Source organism: Rattus rattus, chromosome 2 (genome assembly GCF_011064425.1).
Source record: "Rattus rattus isolate New Zealand chromosome 2, Rrattus_CSIRO_v1, whole genome shotgun sequence".
NCBI classification, from domain to species: domain Eukaryota; kingdom Metazoa; phylum Chordata; class Mammalia; order Rodentia; family Muridae; genus Rattus; species Rattus rattus.
The window spans coordinates 2950914-2978452 of record NC_046155.1 but is presented as its reverse complement, the minus strand read 5'-3'; the positions used below and the strand labels follow the sequence as shown (position 1 = coordinate 2978452).

The following is a 27539-nucleotide window of genomic DNA, read 5'->3' as shown; positions in this document are numbered from 1 at the left end:
CCAAATAAACTTTCAAAATGTAATGTTTAGTAGAGGGAAGAAATCTGGGATTGTTATAGTTCATTAGAAGAGCTCTTCATTAGCATTCATAAAAAGTCCTGGATTTAATCCTGAGCACCACAAAAATAGGAGGAAAAAAGTCTCATTGCTGGCAAAGCAAAACAGTCTTTACTTAGAAATGTGAGTGTTCTTATCTAGATTTTTGGAAAAATTTAAAAGATAAAAAGTTTCAGACTTAGAAAAAAGCATTTTTAAAATGTTTAGCCAAACTGGCTAGAGTTAAATTGAGTCAATTAAAAGGAAATGGAGGACTGGGTATGTGGTTCAAGAGTATTGCTCTTAGCATGCTGAAGGTCTTCCAACCATCCCCAAGACTGAAATCAATAATTTAAATGAAGTTAATTATAAACATAGAAATGAGAAGAAGGTATTTTCAAAATATAGGTAAGAACATTTGCTATCTGTGTGCCACTAACTGGCAGGGTTCGTCTGTCTGATGTGGCTGGCTACGCAGGCGTCCCCTTCCTCTATCACCCGCTGCATGTGCGTCCCTGATAGAGCAAGACTGTTCCCAGCCAAGGTTATTTGAACAGCTGTTCTTCCATGGAGAACGAGCTCTTACACAGAGGTCAGTGGATAAGAAATACAATATGAGGAGACCAGCAGTGAAGTAACTACAGACCTACAAACATGGCTCCTTCAGTAACCACTTTACCACTCCTTCCCACCCGAGGAACAACGGGACAGGAGGGAGTTTCTAGAGTCTAGGAAGTTGGACAAACTGGAGAAATCATGTACTAAACAGACATATATTATAGAAGCAATTCAGCTGCATATATATAAAGGAAATGGTAAATAGAATCACACACAAGTGTTATAATAAGCATACAATGTTGAAGGGGAGGGAAAGGTTTATTTGGCTTGCATAAATAACCATCCATTGAGGAAAGCCAAAGCAAGAACTCAACTACGTTGTAACTTGGGGACAGGAGCTGATGCTGAGGCCATGGAGGCGTGCTGCTTACTGGCCTGTTCCTTATGGCTTGCTTAGCCAGCTTTCTCATAGAACCCAGGACTGCCCAAGGGTGGCCCCACCCACAGTGAGCTTGGCTATCACACATCGATCAGTAATTAAAAAAAAAAAATGCCCTACAGACTTGACTACAGCCTGATCTTATGGACGCATTTTCTCAATCAAAGCTCCCTCCTCTCTGATGAATCTAGCTCTTACTAAGTTAACATAAAACTGTCCCACACAGTGAGTGGCCACTGCTCACAAAAGTCAAAGGGATTATTCTAATTGATAGGTGGCATCAATCTGATCTTTGATTTTCTTTTGTTTTTTTTTTAAATAAGCAAATAGGAAATCATTCAGAGAGAAACAAAAAAGTATTAATAAACTTAATAAACAATTATATATTACAGACATAATTAACAAAAATTAATTTGTTATATAATGAAGAAAAGAAAACTGAGAAACTCATTCCTCTGGAAAAAAGGCAAGATTGCTAACCCTGGAGAATTGTAAGAGTGCTGACTTCTCTAAAGAGGAATGGATACATCAAATAGCAACTTAGGAAAACATATTACACATATTTCATAGTGGTTTATTTGACGAGCTTTTCCATTGGTGTTTAGTGACGTGTCAGTGATAGAAAAAGAAAAAAGTGTCTTCAGCATAGAAACAAAGTTTAAAAGCAGGACAGCAGTGAGCCAGCTAAGGGGGTAAACATGTCTGCTGCTCAGCCTGAAGCCCTGAGATTAATTTTAGTACCACATGCTGGAGGGGAGAGCCAACTCCTGTAAGTTACCCTCTAACCTACATGTGTATATCATGGCACACGCATCTCTCTCTCTCTCTCTCTCTCTCTCTCTCTCTCTCTCTCACACACACACACACACACACACACACACACACACACACACACACACACACTTAAAAATCAGAAAAGCTGTCTGAAATTAACATAGAATAATGATGCATATTGGCTAAAGAAAGCCATACTTGTGGTTGACCTTTAAGGACCATCCTCTGGGCCACCACAAAAGCTCTGGGAACGCCGCTCTATTAGAGCCCTGTCACACCACATTTTATTTTCAGAGCTGTCTTTTTCTTCCTATCACTTCATGGCAAGGCAGTCAATAAAGTTTACTGATTTAAAGCATGAATCGTTAGGAACTGAAAAAGGATAAAAAGGAAACAGGCCTAAACAGGTAGGACACTAGGGAGTTGCCTTGGTCCACTGTTTATTAACCTAGAATAAAGCCTGAGTCTATTTTGAGAAATACTGGAAGAACACCCAGATAAAGGAAGCCAAAGAGTAAAGACGGTGGGAGCTGGATCATTCCCAGCAGTTCAGTCCCCTCAAAGAAGAGAGGTGCTTTATTCATACACAGACAGAAACCAAGTAAGGGATGAAGATGACAGTGTGTTCACACTGAATTCAGAGGTATACCTCTAATTTTGTAAAGATACACAACTATGGACCCTAGTGATTAATGGATCCGCTTGCCAGGAGCTCCCTGATGAAGCTAATTAAACAGTGTAAGGACAGTGGACCAATTTAAAGCAGTTTGCTAACAGTGTTACAGGAATGTTAAATAAATAATAATAGTAATAAAGGCATAATTAATGGTGCATAAGCCGGGGAGCTAAGGGATTCAAGTCTTAGTCTTAGCCAATTTCCTTTGTGAGCTTCAGTGAGCAATTTATGCTACTAATTAGTATGAATAAATAGCATTATGGAGTGGAGGTTAGTATTATGAGCCCTAGCAACTGAAGAATGGAGCTGAAGTTGGCTACTAAATATGACTGGCAAGGAACAAATGACTCAATTTTTACTGTATAGTTGATCCATAATATTTCATATCTATAGAAAGAGCCATTCACTCTGTATCACGATCATATAAAAATATGTTAAACAAAGGTGTCTGAACTTTTACAATTAATGGTTAAATCTAAGTCACCATGAAACTATCTAAAGTTTGTGTTAGTATAAAACCATGATTGTTTTATAAGTGGTACATGATGCCTCCTCCCTACTAGCAACAATGCAATAAACTGGCTCCTTTGTTGTTACAAGCTTTTCATTTTTCACAGCACTTTCACAAATATTAGTTGAAGCAGCCTTACCTATAGTCTGACCACTCCTTGTACACATATTAAGTATGAGTTAATATTGCACAAAACACTATCACCTTCCCACTGCTTATAACATGCTCCCTCTGTCTATGTGGATTTTTCTTCTTTCAAAGCATCTTCACACATGTCAACTGGAGCAGATGATCTTTCCACTCTTTGTATCATCCCATGGGAAAAAAAACCCAAAAGAAAGGCAACTGACAATATTAAAAGAGATGATTTTGAGGCAAGTGGCCCATGATTCTTTTTTGGGAGGGGAGGAGATTGGGTTTTTGAGACGGGATATTATGTAGTCTCACTGTTCTCAAATTCACTAGTAGCCAAGGATGCCTTTAAACTTCTCATTCTCCTGTCTCTACCTCTCAAGTGCTGGGATCACAGCAATGATTTCCAGTCCTAACCCACAACGTCTTAACTGGATCCAACACTCCCAAAAGCGTTGGAAGCAGAGCAACTCTTCAGGACAGTAAGTTGATGCCCTTTTGCTTCAGGGTGGCTTAGGAGACATCGGGACAGAATGACTAACGTGTGTGGGAACTGAGCTGCAGATATAGCTTGGTTGGTAGCATGCTTGCTTAGCATGCAAGAGGCCATGGGTCCCACCCTAGAGTTTATGGGTCCCACCATAAACTGGGCATGGTTTTTCAAAACAACAACAAAGAAATATAGATATGGGAGCCAGGCACAGGACATTAATCCCAGGCTTCAGAGGGCGGAGGCACACGAGAGGCTACACAAGAGAGAGACTCTGTCTCAAGAAACAAAAATCAAACAAAAACCTCCTTTGTAATAAGCACAGGCCTGAAGTAATAAATGCTCACTGGAATAATTACTGTGATTATAACTAAAGGAAGAACATTCTTCTCAAACTTTCATAGTATCTGTTCAGGAGCTAAAAGAAAAAATCACTTCCAGGCCAGCTTCTCCATGAGACCCAGTCTCAATAAAATATGTAATATCGCGTTAACATAATAAAAATATTTTCTCCTCATTATCTCTTTAAAAATTAGAACTTGGGGCTGGAGAGATGGCACAGCAGTTAAGAACACTGACTGCTTTAACCAGGAACCCCAGTTCAATTCCCAGCACCCACATGGCAGTTCACCACTGTCTGTAACTCCAGTTCCAGAGGACCCAACACACTCACATACACATACACGCAGGCAAAATACCAAGGCACATAAAAGAAAAATAAATAAAAATGTAAATAAAATAAAAATTAGAACTTGGGTTGTGTAAACAGAAGGTATCCTTCCAGGGAAACGGCGCTGTTCTAAGAGCAGAGCTTGGCTACACAACCTTGAGGGATGACAAGCAGGATACTGCTCTCTGGGGTATGCTGCTTTGACCAAGTGTGGTCAGTTGTCCCCCAAAGTGTATGCACTGCAGGCACTAAGAAACTCAAATCTCAAGAAAGCTGTTAGAAAGGGGAAGGAGAAAGGCAAAATTAAAGGCTTGATAACCAACTAGTAAATAACTACTAGAAGCCACAAAAAGACTAGATATTTTCCTCATAAAGGCACAGACCAGTTCCCATGAAAACTTACTTGTATTTAATTTGTAATTTTTTTCTATTCTTTTTTTTCGGAGCTGGGGACCGAACCCAGGGCCTTAAGCAAGCACTCTACCACTGAGCCAAATCCCCAACCCCTAATTTGTAATTTAAATAAAAATATTGTGATCATTAATGTCACTTCAACTCCCTGTTCAAATTACCAAAATGTAACTGACAGAATGAGATATGTGTATCTAGATAAAAGTACCTGCAGTATACACATAACTAGAGTATTAAAAGTAAAATGCTTTTGTTAAGATTTGAGTTTTTATTTTAAAAATTTATTTTTCTTTTTTATTTCTAATTTTAATGAGTGTTCTGTTTGCATGTATGTACGTGTACCACACGCATGCGTGGTGCTCACAGAGGGCAGAAGAGGGAGTCAGATCCCGAGAGCTGAAGTAACAGATAGTTGTGAGCTATCATGTGGGTGCTAGGAACTGAACCTCTGTCCTCTGTAAGAGCGGCCAGTGTGTTCTTAACTGCTCAGCCATCTTTCCAGTCTTAAAAAGTAAAATTCTTAAACCACCTTAATTATAATACTCAACTTATTAATAAAACTGATAAAATGTTGTATATTATTAAATGCAAAACCAAACAAATTAACAGGAGATGGTGAGGCTTTACTGTGATAAGATACTTGCTGAGTTTATGCAAAACCTAGGGTTCCATCCCTAGGACCACAAAAAGTAATAATAGCATCTGCCTACTGCCTGGGTTGTATCCCCAACACCAAAATGCAAACTCAGTAAAATTTACATTTTACAATTAACCAAGAAAAACATGTTCACTGACTAATATTTTAAAAACAACCACAGAAGATAAAAATAGAAGCACGCCAGTTCTCAGATCATTTTTGTCTCTTTAAAATAAATAAAGATTATTCATAAGTCAAAGGAAAGAAGCATTAATTAAACCCACAGTCACCAAAAGTTCCTAAACTGCAGCTGGCAAGACCAATCTGCTCAGTGGTAAATGAGCTTGCCTGCCACCAAGTGTGACAATCTGAGTCCAGTCTCCAGAACCTGCATAGTGGAGGGAAATAACCAAATCCAACAAGTTATTCTCTGACCCACACACACACACACACACACAGAGACGCATCCACACACACGTGTGTGCCCACAATAAAGTTTTAAAAAGACTTAAGTTCCTAAAATTTACTGTTGACATGTCGACATATAATATAGAGAAAATATTACTATACTCCTAACAGGAAAAAAGTTTATGGTACATTCCTTATCTAAATTATACGGGAACAAATCTTCTTTAATACCTGGGAAACGTCTGCCAAGATGCACAGAGAATAGTCAGAAAAGCTGCAATTACCTGGCTGTCGTGCCCATCCCTGCATCTATTCTGTTTTATTGACTCGGTGGAACTGTCAGATGAAGTGTAGAATGGAGTATCATTACATGAGCACCTACACTGAAACATACATGTCTGGAGAGATGGCTCAGGCGTTAAGAACATGCACTGCTCTTCAGAGGACCTGAGTTCAGTTCTTAGCACACTCTGTTGGGCAACTCCTAATCACCAGCATCAGCTCTGACTTCTTCCTCAAACTTCGCACGCACCCACACACATGTGGCATGCATACACACAGAAACATACACGTAATTGAAAAATAAATTATCTTTAAAAACCTAGGTTTCTCTGAAAAACAAACCTAAGTGAGCATCCTATATTTTTATTTACTAAACCAGGAAATTCGATCTTTCAGAACAAATCTATTTCAGAAAACACCAAACTCATTGGCAAAAAGAGGTTTAGTCTCAGGGAAGTTAGGTAATTGTTTACCTTGTAGAAGCTTCTTGAAGTCCAAGCCACCATCAACATTTCCTGCAGAAGCAACTGTAAGGAAAAAAACACATAAAAATGTAAGACGATTACAAAAATTTGACTTTAAACAAATCAGCTGGACTCTGAAAATAATGCTTTTAGATACAGAATACGGGGAGATCTTACTAATGAGCTCAGCATAAACAGAGGGCAAAGAAAGTATTTTAAGGTACAATGACTATGTGGGGTTCACAATGCCACCGGCAGTTCTCTTCACCTATAATCAACACCAGGGCTGTTCCTCTGGATGCTATTCTACATGAAAGACCATGATTATGGGACACTCCAAACTACAACTCTTGATCAGAGTTCAAGATGCCAGTAACACATGTTGAATTTAAGACTTAATTAAAATATTGGCCCTCCTTTGAACTAATGTCACTGTGAAATAGAAGGTACTTTGCCAGTCACTTGGGTTAAGAATTACTTGTACCTAGATTTCAAAGAAGAGCCGTTGTTTTTGTTCTCTTTTAAAACTGGACATAATTAGAACTTCCCTTCTCTTTTCAGCATCCCAGAGGCTGGCCCTCCCTAACCCTGATGCAGGGAGAAGCTGTTCTCTGAATACTCCGGAAGTATGAGCCTTTGTGATGAAAACTAAGAATTGTCTTTTTGAAAGTCCTTAGTGAATCTGAACATAGAGCACCGAGATAACCAACACTCCTCTCTCCTTGGCTTCAGAAATGTTAGCTTTTAGGCCTTTAACCATCAAGATGGAAGGTCTGACTATTCTAAAAGCAAAGACATAACATGACTGATATTGAACAAAAATGAGGTTTCTCAACAAAGAGTTGGAAAAAATAATGAGGAAAATAGAAAACATGAAAATAGGGAATTAAATCTTAGAAAAAGCAAACTCCACAAATCCACTATCTAAATAATAGAAACTTCTATAGAAGAACTGAAAGCAAAGTCTACCACACCCAAAGGACCTGAGTTACAGGAAAAGGCTGAGCACCCGGCACAATGGAGAGAAAGTGACCCCCAGCAAGGCATAGCACTGCACTGTCAGGACAAAGAGCAGGGACTGCGGGTCCTCAGTCTACTCCTCCTCCTAAGCACAATCAGACTGCACTGTACAGGCTCCTTTGCAAATGCAGAGCAATTATGACAATGAGACTAAGTCTAGGCCGAAAGAATGGGAACAGAAGTAATTCATGTAATTTCCAAACCTATTCTTAAAAATATCTGAATTATAAACCATGTTCTCTTTCCCTATCCTTAACTGAATGGGTAGATATTAGAGGGTTTAGGGAAACATGAAGCCACAAGATTTAAATATCTTGTATTGTTCATTAAAATAAAAAGTCCATACACACACACACACACACACACACACACACACACACACACACACACACACACACCCCCCTCTGGTGGTAAAATAAAAACAAACATTTCATGTGTTAACGCCACTGAAATTTCAAAATTATCTATTATATCTAATAAAACAAAGGTTTAAAAAAGTATTATATAAGCTTACAGGGAGAAAAAGAAAAATAGGTCATGTACAGGATAATTATAAAGACTTCAGAATTTCCAATAGCAACAGCTGAGTTAAACAGGTATGGAATGAAGACATTTTTAGAAATCTCAAGAAATTTACCTTCCAAACCGTCTTTGTCAGGAAGCTGCTAAAACCTAACAGCCATCACAACAGTGAGTAAGCCAAGAAATAAAGAAATTGGGACTCAGAAAACAAAATCCAACATGAGAAGAAAATAAATGAAGACGCACTATGATTAATGGTGGAGAGGAGACCCCAAAATAAAGAGTTCTGTATCAGATACAGAAAGTACCAAACTTAGACCATGATGGAGGCCAGGGTGGTTATGCCCATACCTCCCACTCAGAGTGCTAAGGTAACAAGGACAATCTGGGCTACACAGTGACACCCTAGCTTAGAAAATCAAAAAGAGAGATTGATGTTGTAGCTTAGTTAGTAGAATGCTTAGTACAAACAACTATTGTGAATCTCAAGCAGCACAGAAGAGGAGCCCAGTTTAGGGTCACCCTTGGCTATATGTTCAGTCAGAAGCCACCCTGGACTAGACAAGACTCTTTCTTTCAAAGCCAGTAATAACAGCTAGGTGGTAGTGATGCATGCCTTTGATCCCAGCACCCAAGAGACAGGGGCAGGTAGATCTCTGCATTCAAGGCCAGTCTGGTCTGCAGAGTGAGTTACAGCACAGCCAAGGCTACATAGGAAAACCCTGTCTCAAAAAACAAACAAAGAAACAAAAGCCAGTAATAATAGTGCCTTTTAAAAAATGTAAGGGGTGAGAGACGGCTCGGCAAATAAAGGCTCTTATGAAGAAGCAGAGTTCAGTCCCCAGAACCCATGTAGGCAGTTCCCAACTTATATAATTCGAGCTCCAGAAGGTTCCAACACCTCTAGCCTCCCTCACATGGCCATTCACGTGTACATCACCACACACAGAAACAATCAAAATTAAAAAGACACATTTTTTAATGAAAAAGATAATATGTTACAAGTAAGTTTAGAAACAGGTAATTAAAAGCAATCAATGAGGGGTTGGGGATTTAGCTCAGTGGTAGAGCGCTTGCCTGGCAAGCACAAGGCCCTGGGTTCGGTCCCCAGCTCCGGAAAAAAACAAAAAAAGAAAGAAAAAGAAAGAAAAAACCAATCAATCAATATGGTTAAAATATTAATCTTATAATATTAATATTATAATTTTAATTATAATTTTTAAATTTATAAATTTTAATTTAAAATTAAAATTATAAATTTTCCTATTAATATTAGGATAAATTAGTCAGGGGCCCGGGCCCTCATATAGCCCTTTTGGGGTGTCTGTGTATCCTGTACATCTAGGTGTGGGTTTTGTTTTATTTATTTACTTATTTTTTGCCAATAGCATTTTATTGAGGCGAAATTTCTTTTTTTATTGGATATTTTCTTTACTTACATTTCAAATGTTATCCTCTTTCCGGATTTCCCCTCTGGAATCCCCCTATCCCTTCCTCCCTCCCCCTGCCTCTATGAGAGTGGTCCCCTACCACCATCTACCTGGGTGTGTTTTCAAGAAATTATGCACATGGATTTGTGTGGAGGCCAGCTGTTGACTTCGCATTTCTTCTTTAATTGTTTCTCTACCTTATCTTTCCCTTCTTTTCATGTGTATATGATATTTCAGTATGTGTGTATGTGAGTATGTATATATGTATGTGTGTGTGCATGTGTGTGAGGGACCAAGATTGATATTAGGAATCTTCCTCAATTGCTCTTCCGTTTCATTCTGAGGTAGGGTCTTTTGAACCCAGAGCTCACTCATATTGCTAGTCTCACTAACCAGTTTGCTCCTGGCACCCCTCATCTCTGCCTTCCAAGGCTCAAATTATAAGCAGTTCACCATACTCATCCGGCATCTTGGTAAATTCTGGATACCGGCACTCTCAGCCTCGGCCAATCTGGACCTCATTATGTATGCTAGGCTGACCTCAAATTCAAAGCAGTCCTCCTTCCTCAGCCTCCCAAGTGTTGTGACCCACCATGCCTGGCCTGAACTATCCCACTATCAAAACAAAGAAAGTTTGTGTTTCAAAAAGTTAATGAAGTAGAACTCTACATGCTAACACAAACACTGACCACTTTTACTAAAAAGCACATGAGACTATAATATACTTCTTCTTCTTCTTCTTCTTCTTCTTCTTCTTCTTCTTCTTCTTCTTCTTCTTCTTCTTCTTCTTCTTCTTCTTCTCCTTCTTCTTCTTCTCCTTTAAATTGTTTTGAGACAGGGTTTCTCTGCAAAGCACTGGCTGTCTTAGAACTCACTCTATAGACCAGGCTAGCCTAGAACTTAAGAGAGGAATCTCTACCTCACAAATGCTGGGGTTAAAGGTATGTGCCACTATTTCTTTAAAAAGCCAATAACTGTATACACATACACAGAAAAACCTAGAATATATACTGAATGTTAATACTTATTTCGAGGAGTCATATAACTACAAAGTCTTGCTCTCCAAATGTTTCTATAATGATACACTATATCCTCTGTGTGTGTGTGTGTGTGTGTGTGTGTGTGTGTGTGTGTGTGACCTTTTTCCTTGCTAGTTTACAACGTGACCACATGAAGATCTACAAATGCAAATGCCGTCTATGCCAGGCAGGCTGAAGAGGTCCATTATGTTCAAAATGCCCATGAAATTGGGTTTCTGGGTAAGAATGGATATACACAATTCATCATTTCTTTTCTTTTTACCCCCCCCCTTTATTTTTGCCTTTTTTTGCAATTGCCAAAGTCTAAACATGAAGAAAAGGTAAAATCAATATAATTTTGTTGTGAAAAAGATAAAATTAAGAGCAAAAGTAAAACCGTTTTTGAGCGATTTTAAAGAAAGCTATCTATTCTCACAATAAGAATATCCTATTTACCTCCCCTATACTGCACACTCACAAATCTATTACTGAAAACCTATTAAAAGTCATTTCGCTTCATAAGTACACTAGAAATGAGGCTGACAAATTGAAATTTTTATACAAACTATGATATGCAGCATAACAGAACAAAGCAGATAATTTACTTACTAGTTATTATACAACGTAGAGAATCTGGCAGGTGCTTAGAAGGCAATGCTTCTATGGAAATCGCTAGCTGCCCATCTAGCAATGCTCCCTTTGGGATTCCTGCTTCACACTTCCAGTGAATTATTAAATATCTTAAAATCTGAAAAGAGCACAATTCAAATAAAATATAATCTTCAAAGTCATGGTCCTAACAAATTTGGATGGTACAGTTAAAATTCTATTATAAAACAAGGGGCTGGAGAGATGGCTCAGCGGTTAAGAGCACCAACTGCTCTTCCTGAGGTCCTGAGTTCAAATCCCAGCAACCACATGGTGGCTCACAACCATCTGTAATGAGCTCTGATACTTTCTTTTCTTCTGGTGTGGATGAAGACAGCTATGGTGTGCTTATACATTAAATAAATAAATAAATAAATAAATAAATAAATAAATAAATAAATAAATAAAACAATGTACTCCTGTTTATGAAATGACAGATTTACATTTGCTCAGATCTAAACACAAAAAAATGCATAAGTAGACAGTATATTTCAATACAATGCACATCAAGATGGGAAATTAAGAAAATAAGTTGCTGGGTAAGCTCAGCTGGAAAAGAAAGATTGGGGTTGGGGATTTAGCTCAGTGGTAGAGCTCTTGCCTAGCAAGCGCAAGGCCCTGGGCTCGGTCCCCAGCTCCAAAAAAAAGAAAAAAATTAAAAAAAACAAAACAAAACTGAACAGCGGTTGTTTTTATTTTCTTGCCCAAATAAAAGCCAACTAAGGAAAAAGTGGCATCTAGTTATGAATTATCTTTGTTATTAAGTCAACATTTTTGAAAGTCAAAATAAGATAAATACTTAGCTATGTTGTTTGAGAATGCTGGAAAGGGGCTGGAGAAATGGCCCCTAAGGTTAAGAGCACTAGGCTGTTCTTGCAGAAGACTGGAGTTCAGTTCCTAGCACCCACAAGGCACCTCACAACTTTCTGTTTGCTTTGTAGACCAAGCTGATCTCAAACTCACAGATCCACCTGCCACTGCTTCCTAAATGCTGGGATTAAAGGCATGAGCTACCATACTAGCCTAAAAGACTTACTTGTATGTGTCTGAGTGTTTTGTCAGTATATACATATATTACAAACATATACTGACATACCACACCCATGGAGGTCAGATGGCAAATTGCCACCAGGGTGCTGGAAATCAAACTTTGGGCCTCTGCAAGGGCAACAAAACAAAAAATCTCTCAGCTAACACACCAGCCCCCTTTTTTTCAAAGGCAGGGAGCTCTGAATAAAAAAAAAACCTGGGAACTAAGATCCCAATACCAGAGATTATGAAGATGGTTTCCAGACACTTCTACAATCTAACATCTTCCTTCACATTATCTTTTTATTTCCTGTGCTCTCTGTTCAGATTTTCCCAGTGCCTTTTTTTTTTTTTTTTTTTTTTTCGAGCTAGGGGACCAAACCCAGGGCCTTGCGCTTGCTGAGGCAAGCGCTCTACCACTGAGCTAAATCCCCAACCCCTTTCCCAGTGCCTTTATGTGTACTGATAGCAGCTGAGAAAAGAATACTGACTGGCAGGTGAGTCAGAGCCCTGAGTTCCATCCCAGGTTCTGTCGTCTTATAAAAATCTAATCCCCCAACTTCCTTTGACGATGACAAAGACACCAAGGACCAGGAATATTTTAAGTTATCTCAGAATCTATGATTCTGTATTCATCTATGCAGTGTTCTTTAGAAGGCCTGGAGTTAAGTATCCCATTAGGTAATGGCTGCCAAGTTCAACAATGGAGTGAACACATGTTGCTAGCTGGCACCAGGTGTTCACTCAATGCCATCTTCCAGAACTAAACAGTTCCCTGTCCACATGTATAGAAATATATATGTATATATGTATGTATGTATGTATGTATGTATGTATGTATGTATGCACTATGAGCCCTTGGATTCAACCTTCCGCACCTCACAGTGGCTGCCCCGAGGTCATATCACACCTTATCCTCTGGATTGGTGCTTCCTTGCCTACCATCAGACTCCCTGATCCACCCTTTCATGATTACACATTTCCTTCTCACCTTTCCAAGTCCCCTCTCATCATAGGTGGGTAGAAAACGCTAAGAATCAAGTTGGCCGACCTCTGAGCCCCCTTTCAGAATCACCTCAGATTTGGCAAACACCATACTTGGTGACCCTTCAGGTTCTCAGCTTCAGGTGGTGGTGTTAGTGTACATAAAGGCAAAGCCGGGAACACACCAGTTCCTCACAAAGGACCCACGAGGGGGATGGTGATCCTGCACCTCATACATCAGGCCTCATGCCCTTCCCACAGTCCCAAAGAAAGCGGGATATTTTTTTTTCTAGCCATTAGTGGCAGGCATTTTCTCCTCCACCTCAGGGATTGCCAGATCCCTCTGCCCAAACTTTGAGGGTCTCCTCTCAACGCCCTCCTCTCAGAAGTTTCTTTCTCTCCCTTCCCAGAATCACCTCGCAGACAGCCAAAGCCGTCCTCTCCATTCCGTATTGAGAGCGGCTGCAGCTCTCAGGTTTGCCAGTTGGTCACAACCTCCTCCTCAGCTAGGGCTTCGACGGTGAAGAGCGCCCACGGCCGGGCAGTCCCTTCCCGCCCGACCCTGCGCTCGCCCCGCCCCCAGCCCTCGCGCCTGCGCACTGCGGGAGCTGCCTGAGGCGGCTCGCTTCAGTAGGCGGATGGGCGGGAAGACAGGTGGCGCAGCTGCCAAGGTTGGAGGCGAGCCGGGAAGAGGCCAGGCGGTGACTCCTGAGACTTTCCCACGGTCTCGCCAAGACGCGGCCCTCGGCCCTTTTCAAAGCGCTCTGACCGCCCTCGGCGTTTTCCAGGGCTGGTCCCTGGAAATCTGCGGCTGCGTAGTGCAGGATTCCCAAGCTGGCTCTAGACCCCAGATGGCTTTGCCTTCTGTTCTGCGGGCGGTGCCTGGGATCAGGCTCTGCTTCCCACATCTAACAGAGGGAAATATGGGTGGCGAATTAAAACTGGATTTTAGGTGAACGATCTTTTTACCCCGTATTATGTGTGCCATGCAGTAAGATTTGGAACAAATAATAAGAAAAATTAGTTTGAAGTTCAAAGTTGCAGGTATTATACTGTATCTGGCAATTTATCCCCACGCTTCTCCCCAGTCTATTCCAGGAGGATCCTGGGAACTTCCCAATCCTCACCAGACCCTTTCTTCCCCCACGTTTGACTTCACAGAGCGTGTGGCTGACAAGCAGCTTTGAGTGTCTCTAACTGGAAGGGAGATAGTCAGTCCTACAGGCGCAGAACGGGTTTAGTGAGATGGACTTAGGCTCACAACTATCGGGAATCTGACAGATTGTTCCTTGGGCTGCCAAGAGAAGATGCTGGTTTGAGAGATTCTTGCCTGGCAACGAGTTACCCAAGGAGAAGGGTGGAACAGGGCGTTGGCTGCTTTCCTTTAGAGAAAATTCTTCCTCTGCAGAAGCTGGGATTAGACAGAACAGGCTGTGGTGCTGGCAGAGTGCCTGCCCAGTACACAACCTTGGTGCTCCTTTAAAGAACATGTCTCTTGGGACCTGAAGCACACCCCTTTCCAGTGCACTCAGAGCTCTTACCTCTGGTCCCCATCTCAGGTGTTCACGGCTAGACATACTAGAGAGGTGGCTTTTACTTCTGGAATATTCATTTTTAATCATCGGGATTGATAAAAAGGCTGGCATTTGGGAAGCCACTGGAGTCTTTCCCTCCTTTTCGAATCTCTTTTAAAAATATTTCCCATTGAAAATGTCAGCTCAGCAGAAATGCTCCGCCTTAAAAATACCACTGGAGATGAAGGGCGGAGGGATGACAGCTAATGGCAAAGTAGTTCTGGTGAGTTGGTTGTCTTGGCTTCCAGCCCTCCTTGGAATGAGCCTCAGGGATAAAGGTACAGGGAACACCCAGCACTATTCTATATGTAGACATACCTAACAAAGGTAGCTGGGGAGAGAATGCTCTCACTATTGAATCTAGACCAAAGTCGGGAAAGCCTTTGATATTAGGGTCCACCTTCAGGACTCCCATGTCTTTTATTGGTATACTTAGGCAAGGTTTGATACATTTGCTGAGCCCTGACTCTGTGCTATACACACACACTCTACTTCTTTATAGCTCCACTTGTTAAAAGTAATCGTCTATGTAACAGGTATTATAAACAATGAAAATGAGGCCCCAGGGACAGGCTGTTTAACACTCAGTTTGTAAATGTCAAGCCAGAATCTTAAAACAAAAACATCTCTTAAGTCCTCTTCGCACTTCTCTGCAGCTACCCCGTGTTTCTCCCACCTGGATGTGACCCGCCTAGCTGCCTGGCAGTTCTGTAGTGTGAGATTAATGATGTTGCCATAAAATGCTAACCCCCTCTACAAGATCCAAGGAACCAAGGCAAGTGATACCCTCATCTTCCACAGACCAGGGTTTGAATAAGCCGCAGCCTCCACTGAGCTTTCTTATTCATCAATCTGTGTCTCCAACCTGCTTGGACATAGCGAGCTACATGCTGTTGGATACCACATTATGAAACCATGTCCACTCGGATTTCTTCCTCAGGCCAGTAAATGCTACAGTCAGAAGGGACTGCTGAGGAGACCACTTACCATCAATAGATTAAGATGTGTGAGGACCAAAGAAATTAAATGACTAGGTAAGGTCACACAGTCAACCAGGTCAACCGAGAAGCCTTTGCATATAACTGTAAATATTACAGTCCTGACCTTTGGTACCTTGCTTGACGTGTTTTCAGGGACCAGTTCTCACCGATCCTAGACTATGTCAGGCTGGTTGCGTGGTCATTCCGCTACCTACACAGAAACTGGATTTGTGTTTCATGTCTGCTTTTAATATTGATTGTTCTGAAACACAGAGCCCTACCTAAGACCCTACTCTAAGAGCCCCAGATTGATTCTGAAACCCCCAAGAGACAAAAAGCCAGCTTGAATGGATCCAGAATGTCATAAACAATGCTGCCAGGCAGTGACACTTTAGGGACTGTTAAGATGCCTTTCCCATTTTCAATGTGTCCTCTACATGTATTCCAGACACTCCTTAGATTGTTCCTTACTCTCAAGTTCCTCCAGATCATTCACATCCTGAAAGAAATCAACCTTAGGAATTTAGATGGGAAATAGCCCTGGAACCCTCTTTGTTAAACTGTTGCGGAAAAGGGTTCATTTGAGGACTTGCTCCTGTGGGAAAGAAACAAGCAACTTTTTACAAGAGGCTGTCTCCCACATAGACAATGAGAAAGGGTTAACTACTTCTCTCAGGTCCTGAGAAAAGTCTGTCCCCCACCAGTTCCCATAACCGGGTTTCCTGAAATGGAGCAGGTCCCAGGTGCCTCTCCACTAATCACATCCTTGCAAATGGGGCCATGAGCTCAGATTAGCTCATTCCTTCACCTTCTTGAGGCCTTCTCCACCTGGAGCACAGAATCTGGGGCAACCTCACCACTGACTTCCCATCAGGGGTCAGATAGGGATGCTCCCTCAGAGGGATAGGTCATGGAGCACCAGAGGTCATAGTGGTGCTGACTTCCATACAGTTCATGGCTACCGCATCTGTTCCAAGATTTGCAGGCAAAGGGCAATACACAACTAAAATAGTCTCCTCCTCGCCCCCATTCCCTATGCTTTACTTCCTCTCCTTCTTAACATGACTGGCTGTGGTACAGCGTGGCTTCCAGTCTTTCCTGGCTGAGTCACCCTTCACGCAGTTTGATTTCTCATGTACCAGTAGCAGGTGCTGAGCCAGCCAGGAGATCCCAGGCCTTTGCTCTCCCTATCAATTCTCCATTGCTGGGGGCTGGGGCCGGTGGGGGGAGGGGACCTATAAAATCACAATGTCACAAAAGTTTCCTCCCTCCATAATTGACTTTTTACCTTCTCTGTAAACAGAGCTGGATTTGTCCCGCCAGCTGATACCCACTAGAAAGGAAGCTGGCTTTGTGACCAAGAGCATGGGAGCTGCTGAGTAATCTGGTCACATGTGAGCCCATTGGTCTAAAGGTCAGACAATCTGCTAGATTCGGAAGACAAGCAGGCAAACGGGGACAAAGACTCATCTTCTAGGAGCCCCAGCATTCCAAAGCACTTCAGCAGGAACTCAGCCTGCACAACCTTAGAGCCAGTAAGCTGGAATGGAGCTGATCTGATTTTTCACTCACTCTAAAGGAGACTTGTTCTCTGCTCTGGCTTTCGTGGCTGTCTTCCCTCTCCCAGTTGTCAGTTTTACAAGTTGAGAAGAGGTTCCAGGATCAAAACCCTGAAGGGCCTGGGTGCCTGCCTCCTTCCCACCTCACCACTTACTTCCGATGTGAGGCTCTAATCTCCCACGATTAAAATAGAAACATCTCCAAGGAACGTAGTTAAAATGGCGTCCATGACACAATGTGAGAGTTAGGATGTTTAAGTTACAAACAATTTTAGAGGCCATTTAATCCAGTATTTCCTAGCCAGAGAAGCAATGTTTGTTCTACTTCCTTCCCTCCTCCTGGGTAGCCACACTCTTTCCTGTCTTTTCCTGGTACCCAAGGCAGAGAATCAGCCAGCTCACACAGTGTACTTAAGATTGGGAAACACTTAACCTACTCCATGTCCTCATTTCCTACAATAGTTAAGCCAACCTGAGTGAGGACTTGGGTTGATATCTAGTGTCTACTTGAACGTCTTACATTAGGAAATTTGCGACCAAAAACCATTGCACTTTGGAAAACCGTGGTTTGGGAGGGTTTTTCCATCATGGGAGCTCCATCTTTCCCCATTCCCCCAACCCCGTGTCTTCCACTCATTAGTCACAGATCTGCCCTTTGAAACCACAGAGAATCCATCTAATCCCTTCATAAAAGGCCCTGGGGAATACTTGGGATGGTTATTGTTGACCTGTCATAGTGGTTCAGACCTGGCTGAATGATTGTATTATAGGTGGCCTGAGCTTGGCACACATGTTGTATCCCTAAAACATTGTATAAACCAGTTTTGTGTGAATCAAGTCATTTTAGAAAGAGACATTGACTCCTTTAAAAACCCTGTTATCAGTTCTTTCATAAACGGAAGTGGGGGCTGGGCATTGAACCCAGGGCTTTATTCATGCTGGGCAAGCACTCTACCCTGAGCTGCATCCTGCTCCTCATTTCACTTTTGATTTTGGAAACAAGCTCTGTCTCACTAAGTTGCCCAGGCTGGCCCTTAGTTCACTTTCTAGGCCAGGCAGGCTATGAGCCTCTCATCTAACCTTAGTCCCCTAAGCAGTGGGTCTTACAGGCCTGAGATCCACCAGGCTAGACCTGGACACTATCTAACACACAAACTTCCCCTAATCTTCCATACAAATCTAAATTTTCATATATTACATTTTCCGTAAGGCAAATTTTGCCTCCACATGCAAAATAACGATAATAGGCACTTGGCGTCTCATATCTGCCATGTTTTATTTAATTTCTCACCACAACATCCTTCTGCAAAATTATCCAGTTTGTTTATAGATGAGGAAATACAGGCTCAGACAAGCTCATTTCTTTTCTACTAGAAAGTGATAGATCAGAGCTCAAACAAGGCCTTTGAGACCACAGTCTGTTGTCCTTGCCATCAGGAAGTTTGAGATGTGAGGGACAGAGCAACTAAGTAAACCACAATGTGAGTGAATTGGGCTAAGGTACTGAAAACTGACCTAAATGTCTACGGCTTCAAAGATATACGTAAAACTGACTCCTCTTGGATATGGGCACTGTAGTTTTCCCAGAACAACTCGCAAATTCCAGTTCAGCTTAACCGAGGAACCATCAACGACTTCCCTTCAGCTACTATTAGTAAGTAGATGCTGCCAAATATATTTCCAGGATTTGATTGAGAGCGGACCCTTTCCCCGGGTCTCTGCTCCCAGGGGTTTACGGCATGAGCTTTTTAGAAGGAAGAAATGGTTCGCTATTGACTGGTAAAAAGTTGCTGGATATCCTCACTGGTCCCAGCCCGCTCTTAGATGGGTCAAGATCATTCGGATGAGCCCAGTTTTTAATGGCATTTAGGTTTTCGAGTTAAAAATAGTTTGGCAGGGATGGAACATCATAAGTAAATGCTGTTTCAAATCCAAGCTGGGCAGAGATAAATGGGTGTAATATCTCAGTGTCCTCTGCTTCCAGTTTCCCCATTTAGTCAACACCAGCATGCACTCAAAGCACTGCTTAGAGCAGAACACAGCCCTTGGGGTTCCTAGGACCCCAAACTTTCCTACTTATAAAAAAAGTTTAAAGTGGCACTCTTCAGTCCTTTGTGCCCTATGGCAACTGTCCACATCCACCAAAAGGGCACACTGGACTAAACCATTCATTACCTGCAGTCTCGTGTGCAGACTCACCTTGCAACACATGTCGATCCTTTGCGAATCGTGTCTGAAGCTGGTAAGCTAGCATCCTGGTATATGCCAGTTACAGTTGATTAAGCCCTTCTCTGAAGGTTGGGAGCTCACCTTCCTTTCTTTCCTTGGGCAGCAGGCTTGTTTAGAATCACAAATCAAAGACTCATGTGGGAAAGAAGGTAACGTTCTTCATTTCTCAGCTCCCATTCCTATGAATGGCAGAAAAAGAATGAAGCTGACAAAGTCAGGACAACTCACGGTCTTGAGCTTTAAACTCGGTCTCTTAGGATCCCTTTGCCAGCTCCATTCTTGAGGTTTTCTACTTCAGAGGTTCTATGTCACTCTAACACCAAGGAAGGAGCACCAAGGCCAAGTAGCACATTTCTGTCTTTCTTGTTGGATAAAATTGTGGCTAAAAGTGTGGCTTCCTGGGCTGGGGAGATGGCTCAGTGGTTAAGGGCACTGACTGCTCTTCTGGAGGTCCTGAGTTCAATTCCCAGCAACCACATGGTGGCTCACAACCATCTGTAATGGGATCTCATGCCCTCTTCTGGTGTGTCTGAAGACAGCTACAGTGCACTCATATAAATAAAATAAATAAATCTTTTTTTTTTAAGTGTGTCTTCCTTCAGTTGAACTTGGCCACTGGATGGTGAGACCACTGAGTTGCAGCTGAGATCCCTTACCTGGCAGCTTCTGTGGTCTTAGTGGCTGAAGCACAGTGATGATGTCTAACTGCCCCCACAGCTCTTCCTGCAACTGCTGAGCTTCCATCTGGACCCTGGCCTGAGCCATTCACACGCCAACCCCACAGGCATCCTGGCTCTTAGTTCCCATCATGCCCCAACACAATGTATATACCTCTCAGGGGATGGGTACCGAGGAACTTTTCAAAATGTCCTCCGAATATCAAGGGGTCAAGGAGACTCAGGCTTAGAAGATGAGATGAAAGAGTAGCATGGGGTCAATAGGGAGGATTCCTCCAGACCTTCGCCTGCATGGGTCTACACCGATGGTACTACTGATACTCTGAGGCAGCTGCCCACTGCTGTAGCAAGTATTTTGACAGACTGTGTCTTCTTAGAGGTCCAGGAATGAAATAGAGTCCAAGCCTCTTCTGTCCACTGCTTGGCTGTGCCACGGGCATGGGAACACTCTTGCACGTCTGTCCTCAGCCTTCCCAGTGCTGCTCCACTCCCAGAAACTGTCATATTTCCTACGTGAAATTCCACATGCCTTTCCCAATCAACAGATGACGGAATAATCTCTGAACTTTAGGCTTACCGGATCTGTCTGTCTCTTGATATTTAAAGGAAGCTTTTGGAAAAAAAAAATTAAAATCTCTCTAAAGCACCTGGCTCTTACAACTGAAGAGCCAAATGTCTCAAGAATATCATCCTGCTGTAGATTTGATCTGATTTGATTTGATTTGAGACAAACTTCTAGGATCAAGGAATCCTCCTGTCTCAGAGCCTCCTGAGTAGCTATAGGAATGCACCACTAGCATGGCCATGGTATAACTTTTAAACACTAAGAATTTAACTCAGATATTTGGGTATCCTGGCAGTGAACCTATTCAGAGAGCAGTCCAGCTTTCTGTGCTTAAGTGATGGAACATAGATTGGAGATGAAATAACTGAGAAAGAGGCTGGGGATATGGCTCAGTGGTAGAACATCGGCCTAGCATGCCCGAGTCCCTGAACGTCATCTCCAGACCTATAACACAAACAATGGGGTCATACTATTCAATATGGAGAAGTTTAGTCTCATCCAGTTCCAATACAGAGCCCTCTTCCCTCCCAAGGTCTTCCCCCTCATGCATCACTTGGTTGCACAGCTATCAGTGAGCCTATGAAATGCGGGTGTTGACTTTCTTCGGGGTGCTGACAGCTTGAGAGGGAACGTGACCATTAGACAATGATGATCCAGGACAGAGTTTTGGATGATACACCACTGTAATTCTAGAACTGAGGCAGAGGCATGAGAATCACAACTTCAAATCCCAGCATGATCTACACACTGAGTTTCAGGCCAACCTGGCCTACATACTAAGATCTTGTTTCAAACAAACCAAAAAGTGACATCGAAGTTGAAACCTACAGGATGAGTGAAAACTGAAAGGATGGGGAATGATCTAGATGAAATAGCAGATCCAAATGCTGCCCTGCACTGTGTTTTCAGACAGAATCTGTAACCAGACCAGCCTTGAATTCTCTATGCACTCAAGTTGGCCTTGGGTTGCTTTCTCAGCCTCCTACCTCTGCCTTTGAATGCTGGCATTACAGGCCTGTGCCACTGTGAATAAGCATGTTCAAAAGTCTCACACATATTCGGAAATGTCTAGAGTTTCATGTGGTTGTGATATAAATTAAGGAGGGATGAGATAAGGCTGGAGAAATACACAAGGCGTTTAAGCTAAGGATCTCAGCAGGTGAATGTTGTCTGTCAAACTGATGGGTTAAAGATGCCATTCAAGCTGCCCAGGGAGTAAGAAGGTCCAAAAAAAGAAACATAGAATAAGAAAAAGCCTAGACAAAACACCAACACCGTCAGAAGTAAGTGATAGGCAGAAAAGAAACAGAGAAGAAAGGACCACAGGAGTTGAAACAAAACCAAACAAACGAGTATGGAAACTATAGCAAAGAATCGTCGGGGTTGGGGATTTAGCTCAGTGGTAGAGCGCTTGCCTAGCATGCGCAAGGCCCTGAGTTCAGTCCCCAGCTCCGAAAAAAAAAAAAGAAAGAAAGAAAGAAAAAACAAACAAGAATCGTCATCAATGCCAAGAGGGGCAATAACTAGCAGCTAGAATAAAAATAGGATCATTGATGACCACTGTGTAAGGAGACCAGAGGAGTAAAAGCTATATATAGGTTGCAGTAAATCGATCGCATTAGGGACTGGGGAGATCGCTCAGTGGATAAAGTGCTTATTGTACAAACACGAGGACCTGAGTTCAGCTGTGTAAACGCCAGGCATGGAGGCAAAATCACTGTGGCACTGAACAGGGGCACTGGCAGAGACAGGCAGATCCTCCAACTCAACCAAAACTGAAAACTCCACGTTCAAGAAGAGATTTTCTCAAAAAGTAAAGTGGAGAGTAAGAGAGGAAGACACCTAGTGTGGACTTCTGACCTCCACACATACATGAGGGAGCACATGTAGATAGAAATGTAGACGGTGCTGTTTTCTGATATGCAGTATGACTAGATTTGGGTCAGAGGGAGACTGTATGCATATGTGTGCAATTAAATGGATCACACCAACCTCTACACTGATGTCTTTCAAATGGATTTTCTTATTCAGGTTACTCCAAACCCATGTGAAATTGACTAGCTAATATCTCCACATAACGCAAAGATACCTTAAATCCAAGGTTCCAAAATCAGAAGTCCCTCCCTTTAAACATGGTCATCCCTCCCTTCTTCTTCCTGCTCATTACGTCCTTCATGAGCCCCTTTCCTCCACAACATAGCTATATCAGATTCATTTCTATCCACCGCTGACCAGTTCTCCCTAACTATGCAATTCTGTCCGCATTGCTACCCCGAGTTCCAGCTTCTCTCTTCCCAGCTTCTTTTCCAAATGGTACCCTCTCCACCACCTCCCCACATACCAGCTAACCTTTAGGAAAAATAAAGTCATCCATTTGATGTCTTTGTTTTAACCCTTTAATAGCCTCCATGATACTGAAGACTAAAAAAATAATCAAAATCCTTTAAATGCTATAGATATTTCTGTTAAAGGCCTAGCTCTGTCCTTTCCCATTTCAGTGATCTTGGTAAGGTGTTCTATCAGTGTCTCTATTTTCTTATCTGTGAAATGGGCTAATTGTTTATCTCTCCACATTCCTAAAAGGGGGCAGGCTGGAGTGGCTCGGGGTCTAAGAGCACTCCCTGCTCTTGCAGAGCATGAAGATTTGGTTCCCAGCTGCAACCTGGTAGCTCAGAATGATCTCTAACTCCAGCTCCAGGGAATCTAACACCCTCTGGCTTCTGCGGGTACCAGGCACACATATAGTGGACATATATACATACAGGCAAAACACTCATGCATATAAAATAAAAAAATATCTTTTTAAAAAATTAAATAAGATAGGCTTATATTCAGGAGGCAGAGGCAAGAGAATCCCAATAAGTTAGGGGCAGCTTGGTCTAGATTTCATAGTAATTTAGTTAATTCCAGGCTACCCAGGGCTACACAGTGGGACTCTGAAAGAAGAAAAGAAGGAGAGGGAGAAGGGGAGTGTAAAACCTCAAGAACTGGTCCTCAGTTGTTATGTTGGCGACTGGCATTACCAGTCCCGTTCTCTGGCTTGTCAGTGCTTCTCATTTCCAGGCTCAGTCCAATGACGAGAGTCTTCTTTCACCCTCTTTCACCGGGCTTCTGCTCTCTGCTAAACTGTGTTCTAGCGTCTGACATCTCCACGCGCAACGCTGACTGTACTTCATGGTTGTGATGAGCAATCATTGACTGCCGCCTGTGATCCCTGACAGAGGATCACAGATCCTCTGGGTCTGTGATCAAGACTGATATAGTTTGATGTAGTTGAGGAAGCGCAGCCTGTGGGTATGGATGTCGGATGTCGCAAGAAGGCTGCACCTCAGAGTAGATTACAAACCAAGCAAGCACAAGGCCGAGGGTTCAGTTCTAACTGAGGGAAGAAGGAGGGGGAGAAGGTGGATGATGACAACATGAACAGGCCATCAACATTGCTTGCTTTTTTTTTTTTCTTTTCTTTTACTGGATTTTTTTTCTTTTTTTTTTTTTTTTTTTGGTTCTTTTTTTTTGGAGCTGGGGACCGAACCCAGGGCCTTGCGCTTGCTAGGCAAGCGCTCTACCACTGAGCTAAATCCCCAACCCAGGATTTTTTCTATTTAGACTTCAAATGTTGTATCTCCTTTTCCAGTTTCCCCTCCGGAAACCTCCTATCCTATCCCCCGCCCCCTGCTTTTATGAGGGTGCTCCCCCACCCACTTCCTCCTGCCTCCCTGCCCTAGCATTCCCCTAAGCTGGGGCATCGAGCCTTCACAGGACCAAGGGCCTCTCCTCCCATTGATGCAGGACAGGGCTTCTCTGCTACATATGTGGCTGGAGTCATGGGTCCCTCCATGTGTACTCTTTGGTGTAGTCCCTGGGAGCTCTGGAGGGTCTGGTTGGTTGATGTTTTTGTTCTTCCTATGAGGTTGCAAAGCCCTTCAGCTCCTTCAGTCCTTTCTCCAACTCCTCCGTTGGAGACCCTGTTCTCAGTTCAATGGTTGGCTGCGAGTATCCACCTCTATATTTGTCAGGCTCTGGCAGAGCCTCTCAGGAGACGGCTATATCAGGCTCCTGTTAGCATGCACTTCTTGGCATCCCCAATAATGTCTGGGTTTGGTGACTGTATGTGGGATGGATCCCCTGTGGGGCAGTCTCTGGATGGCCTTTCCTTCAGTCTCTGCTCCACACTTTGTATTTCCTCCCTTGAGTATTTTGTTCCCCTTCTAAGAAGGACTGCTGGCTTTTTAAGCTCGCATTTAAATGCGTTTAAATGCTCACCGGGAGTGAGGGCCTTGAGGGTGTGGGAGGGAATGAGATTTTCACCAGGAGCCAGAAGAATCATTTAGGGAAAGAATAGAGACACCTCTTCTGTACTGCAGAAAGCTGAAAATCCAGCCCCAGCTCTAGGCCGAGACCTTCCCGTGAACAGAGGTTAGCCTAAGCAGGAAACTTGACTCCTTTGAGCAGCTCAGCACTCTAGGTGGGTATCATTCCATTCACTCTGGCAACTCCCAGGAAAAGGAAGCAGAGGTTCTCTTTGTCATTGACTGTACTGATTCACTACAGTGAAAAAGAACAAGTTTCCAAAGCAACCCAGTGGCAGAGCTGAGAGAAGTGATCTCAGCATTCTGATTATTGAGCATGCTTCCTTTCCAAATTGGGAAACAGTACAGTAAAGTAGGACTCTGGTAAAATGATGGCTGTTGTGGACTGAGTGCTTCCTATGGGTAGAAGACTGTTCTAGAACTTTACCTGTAATAATTTACTTGACCCTCACATCTTATAGGTGAGGAAACCCAGTTGTAAAGAAGCTAAGTACATATCTAAGGTCATACCACAAAACCAGGTTTTAATTGTTTATTTATTTATTTAGAGACAAGTCTCACTTTGCAGCCCAGGCTGATCCTGTAACCTTCAAGCTTCAGCCTACTGAGTGTTTGGCTTACATGTGTGAACCACCACTCACAGTTCCCAACTAGATATTAATCTCAGGGCATCCAATTCCAGCACCAACGCTGCCTTCCCCCACCCCTCTGGTACTAGGGATTTAACTCAAGGCCTTGTGCATGCAAGGCCAGTGACCTACCACTGAGCTACCCCAGACCTCAAATCCATACTCTTTCTCTGAACAGACTAGGAGTCAGAAGATAAGGAGTCTCTGCTGTAAGTTAATTTGGTTAATTCGGACTTCCACTTAGGTGTCTGAATGTCATTTTGATTATTAATGAGTGAAAATTAGAATGCTTAGAGGCTTTTCAAAAGATTGTGCAATGTTGAAATGAAGAATTAATCTATAAAAACTATCCTTTAGTCAATCACAAGACCTAATATCACCCTTGCCTCCTCTAACCACCATCTAACAAGCTCTCTGAGACCTTCAGTACCCAGAATGGTGAGCAGCAGAACGAATGGTTTGCAGCTTGTTCGATGCTGAGTTGATTCCCAGCTCACCATCGGTTTTAGTGTCTGTGGCCACGTTTCCATGATGACCATTATGCACACCGTGGCACACCGTGGCCTATTCCTGAACATCCTGACTACTCTGACTCTGGGGACAGGAGAAGCGAGCTTACACTGCAGGAAGGAATGAGGCAATTTTCGTTTTGTTCGTGGTTCTGGCTGGACTGGAACTCCCATGTAGAGTAGGCTGGCTTTGAACTCAGGCATTTGCCTGCCTCTGCCTTCTTTCCGAACTCTGGGATTAAAAGTGTGGCACATTCTACACAAGTGACTTTTTAAAAATCATAAATACCCCAAAATACAGTTTACAGAAGGCTGAATTCCGGTTTAATGGTAGAATCTCAGATCTGATTAGCAGTCTAACAAAACTCCCCAGTCCTTCCCAACCCGTTTTATACATGGGGAAAACCAAGGCCAAATAGATGAAACAATACAACTGTTTGGTGGTGGTAGCAAGATTTTGTTTTACCCTGAATATTTTTTAAACTACATTTAAACACAGTGATTTTACTTTGCGAAAATCATACCTGGGAAGTAGTGCCATTACATGTAGCTGTTTTAGTTATGCATACCTTTCCAGAAAGAAGCAAAATGCTAAAATTTGGTTAACGATATAGCTATTTTAATACCCTAAGTTCAATAATTCACTGAAAGAACATTCTTTTTGTTGCCCTTACTTGTCCATTTCAGACATTCCTAGTGTACAAAAGGGCCTATCTCTTCTCAGGAGTATATATCCCAAAGGCTCTCTACAAAATCCATCCTTTTTTTTCCCTTCTGGTTCCTCCCTGAGCTTAGTTAGCTCTCCAATCTGGAAGAACAGTACTTTCAGCGCTGGAGTGGGGGTGGGAGTGTCACATGACAAAACGCACTTTTAGCACCCACTGCTAGCACCCACTCTGTGCATTTGCTCTGATTTGGGCATATTTTCTTCCTCGCTTAAGCAGATAGCAGCTCACCTTGGTTAATGCCATTAAACCGTAGACCACTCAGCTGCTAATAAACCAGGAAGAAACCTAGCCGTGCCAGGACTAGAAATGTCCATCCCTGCCCCCAACCCCCTTAAGGCAGTGACTAGGCCAGAATTCTCCTGGTTGATAAATGAGAGGAGCTGAGGAGCCGCTGTGATGACGGTTCCGAGAATCTGATTTGTGAGAAGGCGAATCTCCAGGAGCACCATGGAGATGCTTTTGGAAAGCGGGCCAGCCTACCTGCCGGAAGGAGGACGAGAGAAAGGGGGAAAGGCAGAGAGAAACGCTTAAGCGAGATGGCCTGGAGGTGCCCGAAAAGGGACATTTGAAAAGGAAACGGAGGCCGCATCTCGGGGAAACCTCGGAGGTAAGTGACATTTAAAAGGATTGCGCATCCAG

At 42.7% G+C, this 27539-nt stretch overlaps 1 protein-coding gene across 1 annotated transcript in view; it reads right to left on the bottom strand.

The window, feature by feature from the left end:
* Positions 1 to 14048, bottom strand: part of C2H11orf80 (chromosome 2 C11orf80 homolog) — a 75606-nt gene extending 61558 nt beyond the window's left edge. The window contains 5 exon segments of the mRNA XM_032891232.1: positions 6498 to 6551; positions 11089 to 11227; positions 13557 to 13613; positions 13615 to 13668; positions 13671 to 14048. Of these exon segments, the coding sequence (XP_032747123.1) occupies positions 6498 to 6551; positions 11089 to 11227; positions 13557 to 13613; positions 13615 to 13668; positions 13671 to 14048 (682 nt within the window).
* Between the last annotated feature and the right edge of the window lie 13491 nt (positions 14049 to 27539).